This window comes from Leuresthes tenuis, unplaced genomic scaffold, assembly GCF_036924035.1.
Source record: "Leuresthes tenuis unplaced genomic scaffold, fLeuTen1.0.hap1 SCAF_6, whole genome shotgun sequence".
Classification (NCBI taxonomy): Eukaryota; Metazoa; Chordata; class Actinopteri; order Atheriniformes; family Atherinopsidae; genus Leuresthes; species Leuresthes tenuis.
The window spans coordinates 25,893,008-25,909,180 of NW_027325360.1; the positions used below are offsets into that span (position 1 = coordinate 25,893,008).

The 16,173-nt window shown below is 40.5% G+C and overlaps 1 protein-coding gene across 3 annotated transcripts; it reads left to right on the forward strand.

Annotated features, from left to right (window-relative positions):
• Positions 1–1,900: 1,900 nt before the first annotated feature.
• Positions 1,901–16,125, forward strand: golga3 (golgin A3). 3 transcript variants are annotated; one of them, XM_072388448.1, is made up of 24 exons: positions 1,901–1,963; positions 2,970–3,262; positions 4,488–4,769; positions 5,427–5,539; positions 5,633–6,354; positions 6,513–6,621; positions 6,741–7,047; positions 7,133–7,335; positions 7,434–7,571; positions 7,739–7,900; positions 8,004–8,372; positions 8,563–8,640; positions 9,449–9,712; positions 9,861–9,955; positions 10,281–10,497; positions 11,906–12,049; positions 12,231–12,428; positions 12,585–12,701; positions 12,848–12,987; positions 13,111–13,243; positions 13,520–13,642; positions 13,784–13,948; positions 14,044–14,213; positions 14,345–16,125. In XM_072388448.1, exons 2-24 carry the CDS (start codon positions 3,097–3,099, stop codon positions 14,535–14,537), a joined length of 4,608 nt encoding a protein of 1,535 aa, XP_072244549.1. In that variant the 5' UTR covers positions 1,901–1,963; positions 2,970–3,096; the 3' UTR covers positions 14,538–16,125. The 3 variants fall into 3 exon arrangements, with proteins under 3 accessions (XP_072244549.1, XP_072244550.1, XP_072244551.1); XM_072388449.1 differs by having other exon boundaries at positions 14,047–14,213; XM_072388450.1 differs by having other exon boundaries at positions 4,488–4,643.
• Positions 16,126–16,173: the final 48 nt, after the last annotated feature.

The window sequence follows — 16,173 nt, forward strand, 5'->3', positions numbered from 1 at the left end:
GAATTATATTTAGTATTTTGAGTTAACACATTTTTTGAATTTCTCATGTAGTGACCAAGTTGGAGACACGTTAAAAGGTTTTTGGTAAATGTCAAGGCAGTAGGATGAGAAAGTAGTCAGCATTTACAGCAATGTGTTTCAGACAGAATGTCCTCCAACCAAATAATGATACAAATCTGTTGTGCCTGTTCAGTACTCTCCTTTTGAGATTGAATTGAATTCCAATACAACTTAAGATGGAAGAAAACACGGAGAAAACTTAGACATCTTGTGGTGTGTCTTGGAAGTATCACATCTCATAAACTCAGTCAAATCTGAGTCAACACCTTAATAAAGTACCTTTGTCAAGCATTAAATACGGTATATCCACCGAATATCATCCAAAGAATCATTCTGTCAAGCAATCACATATCTTAGGTTATCTCTCATAATTAACTCATTTTATTGTTATTAATGACTTGCTTTTTAAATTAGGACTACTGCCGGTGGTCTATTTAAGGTTTCTTCTATATTTTTCTGTCATTCCTGACGTCACCAATAGATGGCGTGAAAGGAAACTGGATTCAATTCGTTGCGTGCGCAAAATGTCATTTAAACCCCAGTCCCTAGTCATTGATTAACATAATTAGTAGCTAGCTATTACTATTATTCAAGTGCCCACACTTCAATGACATCACAGATATATTTAAATATTTCTGAACTTGTACATGCCACACTAATTTGGTACTTCCTAGAAAATTACACTTTATTAATAGCATCAGTGTTGGAGGTTCTATGATCTTGTTGTGGTTGTTGGTAGCATGGCAGTTAAAGTTGCCAGCAGTTTGAGTCTGAGACATTTTAATTGACCACATTGCACCTGGCAGCTTTCTGTATCCTGTAGGGTAACCGGACACTGGTCAATACTTTCAGCTGTACTGTACTGTCCATCCTTTTAGTTACGTGTGAACTGATTTTATTGATGTGACACAGTAATTCCAACTATTATCTGTTTGGGGATGTGTCATATCTACTCAAAAGCTAATTGTAATTAAATTGATTTACAGGTATGGTATCAATGGCCATACTGTCCATGAATAGCATATACCTACCTGTCTAAACATGTCCACGTCCACATTAAGTAAGATATTTTAGATATAATATCAGTAGCAACATTTCTTTAGAATGGATAACTGTTTCCCTAGAATAATAAAGGTGCCCCACCAACAGTTCAAGTTCACAGGCTTTATTTAGTAATAGCATTAAGATAATATTTTGTACTTGCTTTTCAAGGTTGAAATAAAGATTGAGTTAAATATGATTGTGAAATGTTTGCAATAAAAAGACCACGTATCATATTCTCGTTTCTAGTTGGGACATGCAGAATCACTTCTATCCATTAGGAGAATTACTTTTTTATTTGTTGTACATTTTCTTTTATTATTCCAAAACTAATTTGTTTGTGATTTTATTGAGGAAGCAATTGTAACTTAACTCAAATACTCTGTGCAATCTAGTTTAATGTTTGTTACATAGAGAAGCGGTATTATATAATGATATCCCTATTATTGCACTTTATTGCACGTATGGCGTAAAGCTGAAAAACTGACACCAGCTGCTTATCATAGCATCGGGATACCGGTTAGCTGCACTGCTGAAAAGCAAGGCGCAGCTTTTTGACAGCAAGCATAGCATCTGACTACATCCACTAGAAACTCTGTCCGTTCCATATTATGGTTCGTGTAATAAATGCACCACAGTTATATGTATTTAATCACTAACAATTAAATAATGTCGTGTAAAGCTTTAAGTATTTAAAATACAAATTATGTAAGTATAGACAAACGATTGTTGGTTACCTGGCAAGCTTAGTTTTCTTTTTACCGTACACTACATTATTTTGTCCCCTATGTTTCCGGTCGGATAGATAAAGAGACGGAAACTAAACAGCCACGTAGTAAGAGACGGAGCTCGCGAAAAACTGGTGAGTATTTGTTATTTCTGTAACATTTAGCGTTGCTGTCACTTTCTAATTAACAGATGAGGGGTGTAATGCAATAACGTGACAATGGCTGATTCGTTGAATTTCTTGAATTCTTTCAGAAACTGTCCTCGAAAACGAAACTAGCTAGCGACTTAGCAGGTTTAGCTTTTCGTGGGAAACACGCCTAGCTGCTACGTTAGCAACTCTAAATGCTGTTAGCCACCTACCATCAAGTCTTTCATCTGCCATTGACTGGGGTGGGGGGATGGAAGCTAATCGACCAACAAATAGCAATGTAAAACAATTTAGTTTCCGTCCATGTATTACTGTTATGATACGAAATGCAGACTCCCCTCAGACCCGCGCTAAACCGACTGGCAAAGCAATCCAGCTCCTGTATGACACTTATCCTAGCAACACTGCCTATATGTCAAAAGTTATCATTGGTTGCAAAATAATGAATAGCATTCGTTAAAATTGTGTTATTGCACACTACTAGTGCCGTTGTCACCGTGTTTAAGTCTGCCGCAGTCAAGCTAGAATAATCGAAAAGTCAAACAAAGCACTATGGCATTGGCCGACCTTACAATTAAACTGATATTACCCTCTCTGCCATACAAACTCATGGATTTACACGCCAGTTGATTGGGCGTATCTCTTGTCCTCGAGGAGATTGTACCCATTTATTTTGAAATATCAGACACTTATTTGTAATTTATCCTGAGCGGATAATTTGGGAGCTGTAAAGCTATCAGGTTTGACCTGTCATGTTTGCTAAGTGTGTGCCATTTCTGCTTGCTACTTGCCGTGTTATTGCAATTAAAGCTATATTTAACTCTACACAATCCACTTAACTGTCGAGCAAGCTCGTTAGCGCTTGACTCCATCTTATGTTTAAAGCAGGCTGTGTTGTTACATAACATCGTTAGTATCTAAAGCAGAACATTGGCGAGAAGCTACAAATCTCCTGTGATATGTATTGATTTTTATGTTTTTCTCTCCTCAGTGGTCTGCGTTCAGAAGTACCTCTGGGTACTGACATGCTCTCAGGCACTCCTCTTCTGCAGAAAATGGTTTTATAAGACATTGAATCCAAAAGTGCACCAGCAATACTGTGACTGTTAGTTTTCTTAATGGAAGTGGATACTGGCCAGCCAGAGGCAGCTCAGATGGAGTCCAGCAATCATCGTGATGACCAAGTTATAAAGTCTAAAGAGGCACAAGCCCCCATGATGGAATGTGAAACACAATTGAAACAAGGGCTGGATAACGCACAAAACACAAAGGATATTCCTAATGGTGAGTGCTAATACTGTTTTGACAGAATTTATTTATTGTTTTAAAGTGGTGTGGCTAAGAATCGTACGTGTTGATGTGACACCCAGCTCTCTCTACTGCTGAGCTAATAAATAAGGGGCCAGTTGTGAATTGCTGGAGATGTTATAGGGGGGGAAAAATCAAATCTAAGGTAATGCATATGTAGCCTTTACATTAGACATTACTTACACTGATTTAGTAAAATGTTGAAATGCTCAGTTCTAATTCTGCATTTTGATCAGCAAACGTCTGTTCTTGAGTCACATGACTGGTATCTCCTTTATCTAAGCGTGTATCCCACTGTGCATGACCTGTTTTATGCTTGCTGCAAAGGCTGATGCTTTTCACCGCTCCGTGTTCCATGGCTCTTTAAATAAACATGTTAGATAGCTGAACAGAATTCTAATTAGTCATCATCAGTTGGGCAGCTGTGTTTAGATTCTACAGTGAGAAAGCCTCAGAGAAAACAAAACCGAATGCAAATATATTTTGAGCTTTTGAGTCTTGGAATTTACAACAGATTAACAAGAAAATGTTTGTCAGAATCAAGGCAATAGAAACAAAACATCTGCGTCTGAATAGTGTTACCATGACGTCTGTCATCATTTTCCTGTATTAGATTGGAAAGAATTAGCGTTTCAGTAGCTATTCGGCTTGAAAATTCATTAGGATTTTGAATATTGTGCAATTTTAAATGAGCATTTTTGAAGTCTGCCTGTTGTGTCAGTACGTAGGTCTGATCAATTTTTGATTGACCGTAGGTCAGCAAAATGAGCAGATTTGAAAGATTCTTGCTTAATTTTGATGGAACATATATACACACTCACCACCTCAACTACAAAAAGTATTTTTCATTCATCTGTACAAATCTGTTCCAACATCTGATGCAAATGTGTGCGCAATCAAGTATTTATTTATTTAGTTAGTTTCTGATCATAGTGTGAAGCTTAGAGAACAAACAGATTTCCAGGCCCTTTTAAATTTGTTCTCTTCAATGCAAGCATATTTGCAGCTGAAGGAATGTTTTAGTAGCGAAGTGTCACCTTTGTCACTTAAAATATTGTTGCTAGACTAAGTTGTCGAGCCAGTTTGCAAAGAGAATCACGGCCACTGGCTTGTTCTCGTGAAGCTGTCATAGCTGAGTCTCACATTCCTGAAGGCTTTTTCTACCCCCCCCTTTTTTTTTTTTTTCCTTTTCTTTTCTCAGGTCCTGCAACTTCAGATGAGATGCCAAATGGAAATGGAGTAGTTGCTGGCTTCAGTGCTGCAGGAGACACTCTTATTAATGGGCCTTTGCCTCTGACAGCTCCTCCTCAGAGCACCAGCTCCCCTGTCAACTCACAGACCCAAGAGCCCTCCCCAGGTGTGGCTGCTTATCCACCCATGATGCTAGAGAGGTCTGAGGGGGCTAGTGCTGAGGTCACGGTTCACAAGGGTGATACTTTGCAGTCGCTCAGGCTCAGTATGCCTATGCAGGAGACTGAACTGTGTAAGCATAAAATTATGTGGAGTGAATGCCCCCTCATTAACCCCCTATATCCTAACTTCATTTTGCTGTGGAATGTGGACATATCTTTGTAACTCTTGTGTCTGAACAGAAGGATTCAGAGGAAATCTCTTTTAGCTGTTTGAGTCTACCGTCTTACTAAAACTCCCTCGGACAGTTGATTGCTTGCCTCATGTTTGGTGTGGGTGCTTCATTTCGAACACTGTGGGCTAATGACTGTGTTTTGGAACTAATCTTTTAGCTTTTTTTAATTTTTTTTTTTAAAAATCTTTTCTTTGGTATTTTGAATTGAAATACAGCAAGTACTGTTATTCACAGCTATGAACTTTTTTAAGTTATGGCGATTTGGTTTGTCTTGGTTTGGTTGATTAACACCACAGGAACATAACTGTTATTCAGTATATCTGCTTAACACATTTATAGAAGTCTTGATTATTAAATAGAGATTGACATCATTCCAGTTTGAATCATTTGTTTAAAACGAGTATTACAGTAACTTTGATCCTCACTGTATGATTAAAGTGTTTACCTGCAGGATCTAGCTTTTTTGCAGTCTTTAGAATAGAAGTGTAAGTAAACTACTGTGGTGTGTTTGGGTGGTATGCAGTTTTCAGTTTGGTCTGACATCTCTCACTTCAGCTAACCAGAGGCCATCCTTGGAGATGGAGAATGAGGAAAAGATTCGCCTTGAAGCTCGCCGCCGATTAGAGGAGCAACTTAAACAATACAGAGTGCAGCGGCATAAGGAGAGAGTGAGTGAATGCTGTTGTTAGTTCATTGTTGGACATAGACTTCTCTTTAATATCTCCATAAACTTTGGATTGTTTTTTTCTTCTGTTTTTTAGTCTCATCGCACTACTGCCAAAAACAGACCATTCAGTACTCTCGATCCAGAGCTGATGTTGCATCCGGAGGCACTACCCCGGGCTAACACTGTTGCTATGACAAAGGAATATTCTTTCCTGAGGACCAGCGTTCCACGAGGCCCCAAACTCGGTAGCCTGGGAATTCCCCCTTCCAAGGAGAGAAAGTCCAGGTCGCCTCGCCCCAGCAAGATCCACTCCCTGGCTGACTACAAATCACCTGAGAGTGATGTTGGGGGTGGAGGAGGAGGTGGCGTGAAGACTGGAGATAACACCCGTGGCTCCCTACAGTCGAGCATTAGCTCTGTGTCCACACTGTCTGAGGTCAGTGTGATGTCAGAGTCCAGCACCTGTGAGACAGAGGAGCAGCCCAGCGCTTCTCTCCAAGTCAGCGACAACATGTCCGAAATGGATGGCAGTGAATCTGGAGCGCGGCAAGGCAATGATGGCAACGATAGTGACAGCTCTTCTTACAGCAGTGTGTCCACCAGGGGAACCTACGGTATGCTCTCTGCTGCAGTGGGAAGGCAGCAGGGGCCTTACACGGTGGAGGGGAGGGAGATTGCCCCTGAGGCCATGGGTGAGTTCCCGTCCCTACAGGAGGTGCTGCAGGCGGCCAGTGAAGAGCAGCACCTGCTGGAGATGGAGCAGGGGAGAGAAGAGACGGCTGAACCTCGCAGCCGCAGGGACAGTTTCTCTAGCAGGTCATTTTCTTTGCTTTTTCAGATAAAGGTGAACTATCGAGACTAAACTGACCGCACACATTTATTTTTTTTCCCCAAATCACAAAATGTTTTCCATAAGTAGATGTGGAACTTGATGATTAATTGTCCATTTGCATTAATGTTCATATATGTTTCAGCGTTTCCTTGGAGAGTTCTGTGATGGGCCATGATGAAATGCTCCAGGTACTGAAAGAGAAAATGAGACTTGAGGGTCAGCTGGAATCCTTGTCATCTGAGGCCAATCAGGTGATCTACTGGTTTTGATAATTACATTTTTTGACCTGCTGCATATAGCACCTATCAACTCAGCTATTATAATGGGAAGAATGGGGTTTAATGCTGGAACCACATGCCCTGTCTTCTAGGCTTTGAAGGAGAAGACAGAGCTTCAGGCCCAGCTTGCTACAGTAAATGCTCAGCTGCAGGCTAAAAAGGAGGAAGCTCAAGCCAGCCAGGAGAAGCAGAGTGCCCTCACTACGGAGGTTGGCACACTGCGGCAAAACTGCGGCCAGCTAGAGAGGGCCATGGTGGAGCTTCAAGGCAGTCTGGAGAGCAAGAATGCCAGTCTGACTTCTCTGAGCAATGACCTGAAGGTTTCTGAAGATCAATACAACAGGCTGATGGTGAAGGTTGAGGAGTTGCAAAACACTGTAACTTCAAGGGACAATACAGGTGAGTGACGGAGGCCTTGGTATATTGTCACCCCGACCCATGTCCATGTTTTTGAATGTGTTGTTTTGATCTTTCTCTTTTGCAGTTCAGGATTTGCGTCAGCAGATGGGTGGCCTTCAGAGTCAGCTTCAGCAGGTGCAGCTGGAGCGCAGCACCCTACAGAGCAGACTAAAGACCTCCCAGGCTGAGATTGACTCACTCCAGCAAGTCAGACAGTGGTACCAGCAGCAACTAGCAATGGCTCAAGAGGCAAGAGTACGACTGCAAAGTGAAATGGCCAACATGCAGGTAAGGTTGATGATTAAGCAGTGGATTTGGTACCATGGACTGGCATGAGACAAAGAGTCAGAACATCACAATGGTTGGTTTTATCCTTACTTTTAAAGGCTGGACAGATGACTCAGATTGGTGTTATGGAACACCTTAAGCTGGAAAATGTGACACTTTCTCATCAACTCACCGAGACCCAACACCGCTCCATTAAAGAAAAAGAGCGTATTGCTGTACAGCTGCAGAGCATTGAGGTATATTCTGTCAACATCACTGGCATCGTCAGGTTTGGATGTAGAGGCAAATTAAACCATTTTTTGGCAAATTGTGCAGGAAAAGGATTCTGTGAGTAAGTATCTTGAAATATGTTGCATCTTGATTTGAACTTGAGTTTTGCATCCTTTTAATGTCTGTGATGTAGGCAGACATGCTGACCCAAGAGTCTGCTTACAAGCAGATCCAGGATGCAAAGACTATGGTGGAAGATGATCTGCAGCACAAATTAGATGAGTTTGAAGAAGAGCGAGAGCGCTTAATAAAACTAGCCAACACAGCGAGCACCCTGGAAAGGGAGCTGGAGCAGGTACTTACTCCAAATTTAACAGTTACTTATTTTCCTCCTGGTGTTGTTGGTGAAATCTTTTCAAAACTATCCTGTCACACTGTTTTGTTTTTTTTTCTTTTAGGTAAGGTTGACTCTTTCCCAAAAGGATGTGCAGCTGCAGTCCCTTCAGAAAGAACATCTGGAGCTGATGCGTCAGCTGACAACTACTCAGGAGAACCTACACACCAAAGAGCAGTCCATCAATCAGCTAGAGGCTCGGTACCTTGAGCTCGAGTCCCAGCTGGCTGAGCTGCAGACAGAAGGCAATGCCAAGGATGACAACATCCAGTATCTCCAGAATGAGAAAATTGTTCTGGAGGTGGCACTCCAGGCAGCCCGAGCTGATAAGAGGGAACTTGATGAGGGTGCTGAGCAGCTGGGAGAAGATGTTCTGGTGGCCTCAGATGTATTGGATCAGCTCAGACAAGAAGTCCAAATCAAAGCCAATCAGGTACAAGACAACAGAGAAAGCAGTATAATATGAGCTTAAAGATGGATGGTTTCCATGGTTTCTTTAATGGTTTTTAATGTTTAAAATGCTGAACTGTTTTCTTTTTTTCATGCTTTTTGGTGTATATATTTTTTCTCTTTTGGGGGATCTGTTTAGATTTGAAAATTGAAGAACTTTTGTTATGTTACAGATTGAAACTCTGCAACAAGATAATAATTCCCTGAAGAAACAAGCTCAGAAACTAAAGGAGCAGTTCCAGCAACAAAAGGTAAGACAGTCTCTCTCCCACTATCTAGAATTAGTAGAAGCCAGAGAAAAGGGCAGACTTGATGTACATGAAATGCTTGTCAGAAATCTCCCAGCTGGCAATTGATGATGATGTTGTGGGATGGTGTATTGTAGAGCCACATAGCAGTCAGATTCTCTAATGAATGCCTAAAGTGCTGGTTGACATGCCTCGTTGGATTGAGCAATGGTGGCTTTCTTGCACTGACAAACTGTCACAGAGTGGGTGGGGTTAACTGACAGAATGACAGAAACGGGCTCTATATTGTATCTCTTAAGGTTTGCATTTTTGTAGACTCTACGTACTTTTTTATTAATCTTTATTCATCTCATTTATTGCTTCTCTTCAACCAGTTCCCTCTTCTTTTTGAATGTTTTTATCTTTTTTTATACACAATATACTTGAGCAGCTTCAACTACTTGGGATTTTGAAAGGCTCGGTATAAAGAATAAGTGTCCACCACAGCTTTCTTTTGTCGGTTTCCTGCAATATTTTCTAAAACGTTATGCGTTCTGTTCGTGGAACAAGGCTTTTTAAGAAGTGACCTCTGAAACATACAACTCTTTTTGTTACTCTTTTATGAAATATATCTCGCTCAAGCTTGGAGATGATGCATTTTAGTATTCAAATCCTGTTGCAGCCCTCTTTCCTGCAGTGTATCTCTCGTGTGCAGTCTTTTGCACACAGTCTTGGTCAAGGCAGATTTAAGCAAGACTACTCTCATTCCTTGAAAGAAGAGAATCCTCCCAGAGTGTTTCATTCTAGGCACACAATGTCATTGACATTACAGGTGATGGTGGAAGCATACCGGCGGGACGCCATCTCCAAAGACCAGTTGATTAGTGAACTCAAGTCCACCAAAAAGCGTCTGTTGGTGGAGGTGAAGGACCTGAAGCAGGAGCTGCTGGGCGTCCAGGGTGAGAAGCAGAAGGCAGAGCTGGAGCAGGCTCGGTTGCAGAAGGAGGTGGCAAGGGTCCAAGAGCAAATGAATAATATGGAAGCCCACTTGGAAGCCATTCAGACAGAAAGGGATCAGCTAGAAACCCAGATTCAGGTATTGTAATTTGTCTTATTTTTGTTACTCATTTAGTTATTACTCAGTTATTCAGCAAAGTATTTAAAAGTAATGTTTAAGAAAAAGGAAAGTTGTCCTGCAGCATTTTTGCCGTAAATGGTTCTATTCTGTTTTTCTTCGAACCCAGTCTCTGCAGTTCGATCAGAACCAGCTGGCAGCAGTGACTCAAGAGAACGAGGGCCTGAGGAAACAGGTGGAGCAGATGGAGGCAGAAGCCAAAAAGTGAGTAATGTGCTGCTTTGAGATTTCAGTTGCCTAAATAATTCCCACAGTAACTGCTCTGACAGTGAACATCTTTGTTAAGTTCTATTTCTAAATGTGGATAGAAGACATGACTTATGCAATGTCAGATCTCCTCATGGAAATATGTACGTGCACCTGCATCTTTAGTGTGTTTGTGTGTTAATGTAGCTGCTAATAGAATCTTATTTTCAACTTGCACACTTCACACAGGCAGCTTGAGCTCCCACATGTGATGAGTTTTCAGAATAATCAAGTTTAACCAAACTCTTTTTTTTTTTTTTTTTTTAAATTTGCATCAAAATAGAGCCATCTCAGAGCAGAAGGTGCGCGTGAAGAGGCTGGGAACAGATCTGACCAGTGCTCAGAAAGAGATGAAAGCCAAACACAAGGCCTACGAGAATGCTGTGGGCATTTTGAGCAGGAGGCTTCAAGAGGCTCTGACTGACAAGGAGACCGCAGAAGCAGAGCTGGTTAAACTCAAGGCCCAGGTTTCAGATGGGGGAAACAGCCAGGTCTTACAGGTAATATACAAACCTCCCAGCCCTCGACAGTTCTCTTTTAAATTCACTGCTACAGCATACAGTTTGGCTCAGAATCTCAGATGTAAGAAACATCAATCACTGAAGTGTTATTCTGTGTTAAAGCTGTGGAGGAGAGCAATGCAGTTTAACCAAATAAAGATGAAAGAAGAGCACAGTAAAGTGCATGTTTATTTTCTGTCCCTGGTGCTTCTCACTCAATCATTAGATGATAATGGGAAAAGCGTATTTTGACAAACGCCACCCAAAGCTTAAATGGGTCGGGGCTTTTTTCCAGAAGCCAGAAGATTATTTCAGCCCAAGGTCTGTTGCATTTCCACTGAGGTCTAAGGTTCAAAGTAGATTAGCCAAATTAAGTCCTGAAATGTGTCACTGGCATCCTGTCAGAGTCACAGCACTGCCATGCTGAGCACAGTAAAAGCAGGAAGCATGCTTCAACTCTTTAATGATACAGTTTTAGGTGTTTTTTTTTATATCTCATAGTGGAGATGATCGACCATTGAAGGTCCCTGTCTGTGCTGTCCTCTCAGCTGTGACTCACTCCATGGTAGAAACACGAGGAAGTGCTCATCAGCTCCATTAACTTAAAAACTGTGAATTTTACACATTTCTACAGGGTTTTAGATGTTTTTTTAATTTGTGCTTCAGAGCTTAAGCGAGGTGAAATGTTTCATTGTTCTGATTTGACTGCTTTGTTCTCACAGAAAAGTGAGATTCATTCTGAATCTGCCAAAACGATTGTCTGTCTGAGTTTGAATGTTGCTTTTACGAACAGTAACAACTATTCCTGCCGCTCAACTTAAAGTCAATAGATTTTATAAGCTGTTGTGGTTATTCAGTTTGAGATGACTGATACAGAAGGGTGAAAATTAAATAAAAATCTGTGAATACTCGATCAAACGGACACATTCAGCTGTGAACACAAAAGTTCAGGGTAGTCTCAAAAGGACTACCTCCTTTCTAGGGACCTTTGTTGGGCTGAAATATCTCCCCATTAATCCTTTAAAGCCCTTGCTTCCTAGTTGAAATGTAGGGGGCGAAGGATAGGATCCCTTAAAAGACTCTGGTCCCTGGAAAACATTCCTGGGATGAAATTGCAGCTGAAGTCTGTGATTTCTTTTTTGAAGGTGATCACTTTAAAGTCGAGGGATGTTAGACCTGCCTCAAGCAAAACTAAAGATAATTTTAATCTTCAAATATAGTGTGCCAGATATATACTGTGATCTTGATAATGAGTCTAGTTAAAAAGGCACTCATGGAATTGACTTGAAAACCTTTTATTTCTTTGTCATAACGATATCCTCCATGTTCATTGCTAAGAATCCTAGATGACTAGCTGTTGATGATCTGACACTTTTTGAAATAACGCATAGTTTCATCTTTCATACAGGAGAAGATTGAATCTTTACAGGCTGAGCTGCAAGCTGTAACCAGCAGCAAGACTATGCTAGAGAAGGAGCTGCAGGAAGTGATCACACTCACCTCCACAGAGCTGGAGGAGTATCAGGAGAAGGTTCTGGAGCTTGAGGATGAGGTGAAATGTGTCTTTCTGTAGATTTTTGATTTGTTCATGTTTTTGTAACACACTTTTTGTCTATAAATCATCATTTAATCTCTATTTTCAGTTATGCAGAATAGCCATGCTTGAGCAGTATGTTTTCACCTGGAAATCACTCGGTTCGTGACGGGCATTTTTTATTTTTTATTTTTCACAGCTTCAAGAGTCTCGCTGCTTCAAGAAGCGGATCAGGAAACTAGAGGATGCCAACAAGAAGTTGGCACTTGAGCTGGAACATGAAAAAGGGAAACTGGACGGATTAGCACAGTCCCACAATGCATTGCGGGACCATGCTAACATTTTGGAGTCTGCCTTAGCGAAGAGGGAGGCCGATCTTGTCCAGCTCAACTTACAGGTGAAGAATTTAGTCTGTAATCTCATAGCGTTTCGTTTGATCTGGATTACCCCCATGTTGTTAATCAGTCTTATCGGTAGACAACCCACGAAATTATGGCTAAGAAATTGTTATTTTTCTAACAGAGCATTGTTGTTTTGTTTTGTTTTTTTCTAGGTTCAAGCTGTTCTTAAGCGCAAAGAAGAGGAGGACCAGCAAATGAAGCAGATGGTGCAAACTTTGCAGCTTAGTTTGGAGAAAGAGAAAACCAAAGTCAAGGACCTGAAAGAACAGGTATTTTCTCTTTTTCTTGTTGCTAAAATACCCCATCAATTTTATTCAGTTTGTCTTTACAATCCTATGCTTCATTTAAGTGTAATGATTTTGTTATCCCATGTCCAGTGACATCCTGGCTTGTAATTGTGTGATGTGTCCTTTAGGTGGCAGCAGCAAAGGCAGAGGCAGCCCATAATAGAAGGCACTACAGGGCAGCCATGCTGGAGCTGTCAGAGATCAAGAAAGACTTGCAGGCCAAAGAGGACTTTGTTAAAGCTTTGCAGAGTGAAGCTCAGAAACTCCAGTACGTGCTTTTGTCTGATTTAAAATTTTACAGTAAATTTATAAAATTGTGTTGTAAGATCTATAGTGATTGTGCATCTCACCTGTTATAATAATTTGTTATTGCATGTGTCATGCTCTGCAGGGCTCAGGATAACCAGCACACTCAGGAAGTTTCCAGGTTCCAAGAAGAGCTTTCTGAGGCTCATGCCAAGCTTCAGATCCTCCAGAAACAACTTGATGAGGAGCTAGCTAAGCAGCCCCTCACCAATCAAGAGGTATGGACTGGTCCTGGCCTGTACTCTTATTAGTTGGGTTATAATATATGTCGTGCAAAAGTTACAGTCTGTTATTATAGTATTCAAATATGTTTTTTATTTCTCATTTTTATTAGACTGAATTGATTGATCATTAAGTGTTTAATTTATTTTGTCACTACAGCTGTCAGCATTTCAGTTCTTAGAAATCTGTTTCAGCATAGCTCACACACATCACTTGTTGTAGATCAAATATCTCTCGGAAGAATTGATTTCTAACATTGACTGCTGACTCAGGTTGAAGACCTGAAGTGGGAGGTGGAGCAGAGGCAGAGGGAGATTGAGGCTCAGAAGCAGCAGGTAGAGATGATGGAACAGTGCCACCACAGGGAGCTGGATAATGTACAGACAGCTCTGCAGGCAAGTATTCAGCATCAGCTATAATATGCCATAAAGTGCTACTTAATTAGTTATTGAAAGGGAATTATTTCTGCTGTATCATTACTGCCACCTTCCTGTTTTTAAGGTAGTTTATAACTAAAATAAACTTGCCTGTCTCAGAACATCAAGGTGGAGCTGGAGTCTGTGCAGGAGGAGCTGAGCGACACCAGGAAGGACAAGTTCATGCTGCAGGCTAAGGTTGGTGAGCTAAGAAACAGCATGAAGACTGTCCTGCTGCAGAACCAGCAACTCAAACAAGACTTCAAGCAGAATCGACTAAGGAGGGTAAAGTATCTTTGTTTGGCTGTGGGTATAATATGGGATAAGTAGTACCTGTTCAAGGTAAGTAATTAAACGTGTCCTTGTAATGTTGTTTGAAGCAGCAGCGCATGGAGTTGAAGAGTGACGGGAACCCATCCAACCCAGTGACGCCAGTTAAGATCCCAGACTGCCCAGTGCCTGCCTCGCTGTTGGATGAGTTGCTTAAACCATCGACTTCTGTCAACAAGGAACCCCTCAATAACTTGCACAACTGTCTACGGCAGCTGAAGTAAGCCTGTTGACCCACCTAAATGATTGAGTTACACACCATCCACACAGCTGCATGAAACTTTTAGTTACATGGTGCTGAGTTCTATGAATGCTGAATTTGATTAAAATGTTCATTTCTTTTCTTGTCAGGGAGGAGATGGACAGCCTCCAGAGGCAGATGGAGGAACACACAGTAACAGTACATGAGTCAATGAGCTCATGGACAAATGCAGAGGAAGGACTGGCTGAACTGGGTCCTCAGAACAACGTCTCCAAATCACCAACAGCGGTAAACATCGCAGTGATGGAAAATAACAATGACGTAGAACAGCAGCAATCATAACAATAGACATTTTCTCAGGCTAATAAAGGAAGAGTGGAGTTTTATCCACAAAGGCACTTTTAAGCCCCTATCCCCTTTCTCGTTTCTTAACAATTGCTGCCAACATTTGGCATTTTTTCCCATCAGCACAAAAGTGCTTTTGCAAAGTAATACTTTATATACCATAGCTTTATTTTTCCTCTTAATTCGGTAGTTGTTTATATTTGTGTTATGCTTTTGTCACATTTATTTATTAAGAGTCAAATTGCTTTTTATTTGGCAGCCTCTCCTTAAGGATCCCCATCTTCAGTTTTGCTATCTTAGATTTGAATATAGTGTAGATAGAGATTAATCTGTTGCGTTCCTCTATTGAGTTACACGTTGTCTTCAGTAAACTGTAACAAGTCCTGCTTCTCATGATATTAAATCAGTGGCATAGATGTTGCTTAATGGCTAACATAATTAAAAGGTGTTTTCGATGACAGAAACTACGACCTGTTCTTCCATTTACTTGTGCCTGTTTACTTGTGATGTCGATCATCTATTATTTTACCAAAATGGTTAGATATTCACATGGTTTGTAAGCAGTTCATAATGAAACTGTGTAACTCCTGTTAACTCAGATATTTTGGATTGCCTTGTGTTCAAATGCAGTGTTCATTACGTTAGCTGTAACCATATCACCTTGTATTCTAAATTGTAAAAATATTAATCTCAGTTATGTTTGTTGAGCATGGACTGCAGTAATTTGTACACAAAAAAGCCTTAAGCAATCTTTGATGTGCTATAAAGGATGAAGTTGGTTTGGATGAGCGTTTTTCTGTTAAGGGTATGTGCAAGGTGTAATATCTCATATTGTATATGTGGGCAAATCCTTACTGAACTGTTTATTGTTAAGTGAATCACATCAGTTGACGCTGCACACTAGATGATCAAAAATGAACTGACAGAGAAAGCTGTAAGCTGAAACAGAAAAATTACTACTTTTAATAACAGCAGGTGCAATCTAATGTGTTCAGTTTCTGTTGTTACATTTGGTATTTACTGTATTTAAAAAAGAAAGAAAACCCTTGGATTGCCTGATGAAGTTGTTTAATTCTGTTTATGGGGTTAGGGAATAAGTTCACTGTTTTGAGAGATTAATATAAACATACACGTTCTTTTGGTATGAGTGTAAATTGATTGATAGTACAAAGAAGATGAAATGTAAGATGTCAAATGCAAGCCAGATTAGACCATTCTATTACAGATGCACCAAGATTTCTGTGTAGAGTGAATATTGAATACTACAGTAGCTTCCTGCATGCAACTGTGCTGCAGCTGCTGTAGTTTTTTTTTTTTTTCTTCCCAAATAACACTGTATGCCTATGAATTTCAAAGGGACAATAAATATTCATATCAACAGGGTACTTATTTGGGACAAATAACATCAAATGTATTAATATGCTGTGTTCTAAAGATTTGGCTGCATCTATATACTTGCACCTAGTTGTATTTTAATTTCCTTCTCGTCATTTTTTTCCTTCAAAAGATTAGAATGACTTCATTCCTGGTTTGAACAATTGTGTTGGGAGATGTGATTGTATTTATCATAAAATTGCACTATACATCTGCTGTTATCTTGTGCTCCTTTACTACGTGTTCTTTGGGGAAAGGG